Here is a 5,383-nt window from a genome sequence, read left to right on the forward strand (position 1 = left end):
ATTGACCTGTTGAAGAAATTGGCTCCAATTAAGCACCATCCACAGGGGATGGCATGGCGTTGCAAAATGGAGTGATAGCCTTCCTTCTTCAAGATTCCTTTTACCCTGTACAAATCTCCCACTTTACCACCACCAAAGCACCCCCAGACCATCACATTGCCTCCACCATGCTTGAAAGACAGCGTCAAGCACTCCTCCAGCATCTTTTCATTTTTTCTGCATCTCACAAATGTTCTTCTTTGTGATCCAAACACCTCAAAATTAGATTTGCCTGTCCATAACACCTTTTTCCAATCTTCCTCTGTCCAGTGTCTGTTCTTTTGCCCATCTTAATCTTTTATTTTTATTGGCCAGTCTCAGATATGTCTTTTTCTTTGCAACTCTGCCTAGAAGGCCAACATCCCGGAGTCGCATCTTCACTGTTGACGTTGAGACTGGTGTTTTGTGGGTACTATTTAATAAAGCTGCCAGTTGAGGACTTCTGAAGCGTCTGTTTCTCAAACTAGACACTCAAATGTACTTGTCCTCTTGCTCAGTTGTGCACCAGGGCCTCCCTCTCCTCTTTCTATTCTGGTTAGAGACAGTTTGCCCTGTTCTGTGAAGGGAGTAGTACACAGCGTTGTACAAGATCTTCAGTTTCTTGGCAATTTCTCGCATAGAATAGTCTTCATTTCTCAGAACAAGAATAGACTGACAAGTTCCAGAAGAAAGTTCTTTGTTTCTGGCCATTTCGAGCCTGTAATTGAACCCACAAATGCTGATGCTCCAGATACTCAACTAGTCTAAAGAAGGACAGTTTTATTGCTTCTTTAAATCAGCACAACAGTTTTCAGCTGTGCTAACATAATTGCAAAATGTTTTTCTAATGATCAATTAGCCTTTTAAAATGATAAACTTGGATTAGCTAACACAACATGCCATTGGAACACTGGAGTGGTGGTTGTTGATAATGGGCCTTGGTACACCTATATAGATATTCCATTAAAAATAAGCCGTTTCCAGCTACAATAGCAATTTACAACATTTAACAATGTCTACACTGTATTTCTGATCAGTTTGATGTTATTTTAATGGACATAAAATGTGATTTTCCTTCAAAAACAAGGCCATTTCTAAGTGACCCCAAACTTTTCAACGGTAGTGTAGGTGTAGACCTTATCGTGAAATGCTTACTTACAAGCCCTTAACCAACAGTGCAGTTCAAGAAATAGAGTTAAGAAAATATTTACTAAATAAAATGGTAAAAATAAAGAATTAACAGAGTAGAATTACATAACAAGGCTATATACAGGAGGCACCGGTACTGAGTAAATGTGCGGGGGTTACAGGTTAGTTGAGGTAATTTGTACATGTAGGTAGGGGAAAGGGACTATGCATAGATGATAAACAGCGAGTAGCAGCAGTGGGGGATCAATGTAAATAGTCTAGGTGGCCATTTGATTAATTGTTCATTAGTCTTATAGCTTGGGGATAGAAGCTGTTCAGGAGCCTTTTGGACCTAGACTTGGCGCTCCAGTAGCGTCTACGACTTGGATGACAGGAGTCTTTGACAATTTTTTGGGCCTTCCTCTGACAGCGCCTTACGGTCAGATACCGAACAGTTGCCATACGAGGCCGTGAGGCAACCAGTCAGGATGCTCTCGATGGTGCAGCTGTAGAACCTTTTGAGGATCTGGGAACCCATGCCAAACCGTTTCAGTCTCCTAAGGGGAAAAAGGTGTTGTTGTGCCCTCTTCACGACTGTCTTGATGTGTTTGGACCATAATAGTTTGTTGCATTTAGTATTATTATGTAATGGAAGACAGGTGAAACGATCTAACAATATTTCTTATAAATCTAAATTCAAGAACACCCTATCCTGACTCATGTAAACCAGTGTCATTTTTAATTGCAAATAATACTCAAAAGTGATTCTCCCATCAACTTAAAAGTTGATGTGGGGTGACACCTGCTGGTCAAATTAAGGAGAAAACAATGAGCAAAAAGGTCGTAAGGGGCCAGTAGACTGGATTCAAAATGTCACATGTTGATATGATCCAATTTCAACCTCAGTTACTAGGCTATCCCACGTTAAATCACTATGTATAATTCTATCACATCAATAACTGAAATCCTGCCATGCCTTCCCTATACATGTAGAACCAGTAGTGAGACTATTGAATGAAAAAGAGAAACAATGTTCCCCAGCAACTGAAAGCACACAAATACAAGGTAGACAACAGATTGGCTGGCTGACACACAGTGTACAGGCACACACACAAACACACACAAAGAGACTATGTACAGGCACACACACGTTTAAGAATACAGCTTTACTAATAAGGCCCAAGCAAGAATTGTTTAAAAAAAAGAAAAGCATTCAGCAAGTGATATGGTGTGATATTGTTGTCCACAAAGAGTGGACATCACCACAGAGGTTACATTGTTCCAAAGCGTTAAGGAGAAATTCACGAAAAAACATTGGGAGTAGCAATAGAAGTGATGACTACATAGATGAAAATATCATCATCATAAAGTCAATTCATGTCAATCATTCTATCTTCTGTTCGCCCATCTCCTTATTCAGCTCTTCATAAGTAGCGTCTTCCTCCTTGTCGTCTCCCTCGTCTGCCCGTGAGTTAGGAACCCAGAGGCCAGAGTCAATGCATCTCTTCATGTGGACCTTAGCCTCCTGACGGGTGGGAACAATGACATTCAGAGCACCAGTTTATAACAACTTCAGGTTTTATGTCACTATTCAGTGTGCCTTTACATTTGTAGTACAATGTATGTTGTCATATGCTTGCCCCGAGCACGTGGAAGACAATATAACAAAAGAAACAGGAATGGATTTGGTTTTGTAACCTACCGTTGGGTCCAGCTTACTGATGACAGTCTGCAACATGGCAATGTCCTTCTCGTCAAAACATTTCTGCATCTCCTACAAAAAGGACAAAATAAATGGCTTCGTTAACTTGCAAAAACAGAGATAGGGATGATGATTATGAAGGAAGGACGGTGTTAAATGAAGGAGGTGCAGCAGTAGATGTCCTGTACCTCAGGTAAGGACTCATACACCTCGGCAGGATCCAGTCCTCCGGGCCCCAGGCGTTTCTGTCTCTCCTCCTCTTCGTACTCCTTCATGGCCCTCTCGATGCGGATCTTGGCCCTGCCGCGCACCCTCTCCTTAAAGGACTCCAGCTCATCATTGAAGGCATCCTGATACTGCTGATCTGCAGTCTGAGAGGGAAATGTAACTGCTAGTCTATATGCGTTGCTGTTGAGTGCAAGTGGGAAATGTATTACCTTTACACGCAAACAAACCTTTATCTTGTCGAAGAACTGACGGAAGCAACCGCGGGGATCCACCTTTAGGCTCTTAGCCAGCTCCAGGATGAACTGCATCACTATGGTCTGGTGGGCCACCTGCTCCATCAGCGCTTTCTTCTACAGGAGGAAAACATCAACAGGACACTGACATTAACCACTGTGTATGCTCATCTGTATCAAGAAAAGGCAACTGCATGTGTACTTTGTACTGAGGCATGTTTGGGCAAATAAAGAGGATCAGACGATCACTTACTAACCTACTTCATAACCTTCTCTACACCAGGATTGTGTTCATTATGCACCAAATGTAAGAAAATGGACAGAAACAGGTAGGGACTACCTGGACTTGTTCAACAAGAAACGCTATCGTATTCTGTTTCAAAACATTTTGCTACCCTGTGCCCTACTGATCATGACCCTGATGAGTGTCCTCGGGTGTAATGTATAGTGGATGAAATCCCTGATGGGTTATTAGTGGTGAGGTTTGTCGTATTACGGTTCTGCTCTCACCTCCTCCACCTCCAGGTCAATGCACATGATGACTAGGTAGTTGGCCGTCTCCTCACACACCAGGTGAGGGTGGTCTGATAGGTACTTCTGGCTGTCGTCCCAGCGTTTCATCATACCTGACAACAGAGACAGAGACCATGGCCATGACAACTACCCACAAAGAATGGGGACAACAAAGAATGGGAAAGTGACTCTCACCAAAGTGTTTGATCTCTTTCTCATACTTCTCCACAAAGGTCTTGTGTTTCTGCTCTTTCTGCTCCTCGGTCTCCTCCTTCACATCTGGCTTAACATTCATAACACTCTAGGAGAGTCAGAAGGAGAGAGAGAGAGACAGAGAGAGATCGGAGTGGGGAAAGTCAAGTGGCATCAGCAAATAACCATCACCTGCAGCCAGGGAGCACCAGTGGTTCCACACACTAAACCCACCTTGCTGAAGCCCTCCTTGCAGAGTGTGTCTACGTTCCATGGCATCTTCTTCTCTTCCCGCCGGTGGTCCTCCAGTTTTTTCTCCCAGTCTCGCTCCTCTTTCTTCAGCCTCTTCTCCTCGGCCTGTGCCTTGCTCAGCTCGGCTTTGGCATCGTCCGTGACTGAACTGGACAGATTCTTTGTCTTCTTCTGTGCTTCAGTCAACTTGCGCTTAGATTCAGCTAGCCCCTTCTCCAGGTCCTCACCAGCCTTTATGAACTGGTCCATTCGTTCCACACGCGCCTAGGTGATGGTGGGGAGAGGGGTCAGGACAAAAGGATATCATAGCCAAATGTTATGTTTATCTTTCCATTGCGTTTATCTGCGATAACGGCTGTTTACATAACGCATCTGAAAATCTAGAAAGCTAGCTAACTTACAGAGACTAAGCAGCTATCAAATGCATCATTCTTATTTATTTTAACCTTTAACTAGGCAAGTCAGTTGAGAACAGGGTCTTATTTACAATGACGTTGTTCAGGGGCAGAACGAGATTTTTACCTTGTCAGCTCGGGGATTCGATCTAGCAACCTTTCAGTTACTGGCCCAACACTCTAACCACTAGGCTACCTGCCGCCCCAAACGTTCGACATAACGTTACCTCATGTCTCCATTTGAAAAGGCTGGGAGTATCGATGTTTGGATGAGTGTCATCTTCATCATCTGAAACCTCAATGTGGTCCCACACGCTGTAGTCTATCCTACTTGTCATTCTAGCTTCCTTGCTAGCAGGCTAAAACGTTGCTTGCAGCAAGAGCACGTTAAAAGTGAAAATAACAGATGTGAGTCTGATGATACAACGTAACAAGCTAACTTCAAACCTTGTTAGAAATTATATCGTTAGCTAATATATTTACTATTGCTAAAAAACAATAGTGCACAATGTAGCTTTAGCTTGCTATGGAGGAAACCCTAGACGTTTCCGTTTAGACGTTTTCCACGTCTCTACGTAAACTCGTCATTGAAGAACGTCAAGTCAAAGGCATGTGGGTGGGGCATAAGATTTTTATAATAAAAAAAGAAATATAAAGATTACTTAGTAGTTTTAATAATAATAGCCTAACATCATTGATAATAATAAAACCAACTGGCCATA

At 42.8% G+C, this 5,383-nt stretch overlaps 1 protein-coding gene across 1 annotated transcript; it reads right to left on the reverse strand.

Annotated features, from left to right (window-relative positions):
- Positions 1 to 2,293: 2,293 nt before the first annotated feature.
- On the reverse strand, positions 2,294 to 5,251 carry LOC106601286 (hsp90 co-chaperone Cdc37). The gene is made up of 8 exons (XM_014193385.3): positions 4,889 to 5,251; positions 4,249 to 4,530; positions 4,018 to 4,123; positions 3,820 to 3,935; positions 3,304 to 3,426; positions 3,037 to 3,219; positions 2,849 to 2,920; positions 2,294 to 2,671 (listed from the first exon to the last, which is right to left on the reverse strand). The coding sequence occupies exons 1-8, from the start codon at positions 4,997 to 4,999 to the stop codon at positions 2,531 to 2,533; spliced, it is 1,134 nt and encodes a 377-aa protein (XP_014048860.1). The 5' UTR covers positions 5,000 to 5,251; the 3' UTR covers positions 2,294 to 2,530.
- Between the last annotated feature and the right edge of the window lie 132 nt (positions 5,252 to 5,383).

Source organism: Salmo salar, chromosome 03 (genome assembly GCF_965601325.2).
Source record: "Salmo salar chromosome 03, fSalSal1, whole genome shotgun sequence".
NCBI lineage: Eukaryota > Metazoa > Chordata > Actinopteri > Salmoniformes > Salmonidae > Salmo > Salmo salar.

Coding starts and splice junctions, on each gene's coding strand:
- LOC106601286 (XM_014193385.3), bottom strand. CDS start 4,999: ATGACAAGTAGGATAGACTACAGCGTGTGGGACCACATTGAGGTTTCA. Junction 4,124..4,248: donor GCAAGGAGGGCTTCAGCAAG/GTGGGTTTAGTG, acceptor TGACTCTCCTAG/AGTGTTATGAATGTTAAGCC. Junction 3,936..4,017: donor GAAAGAGATCAAACACTTTG/GTGAGAGTCACT, acceptor CTCTGTTGTCAG/GTATGATGAAACGCTGGGAC.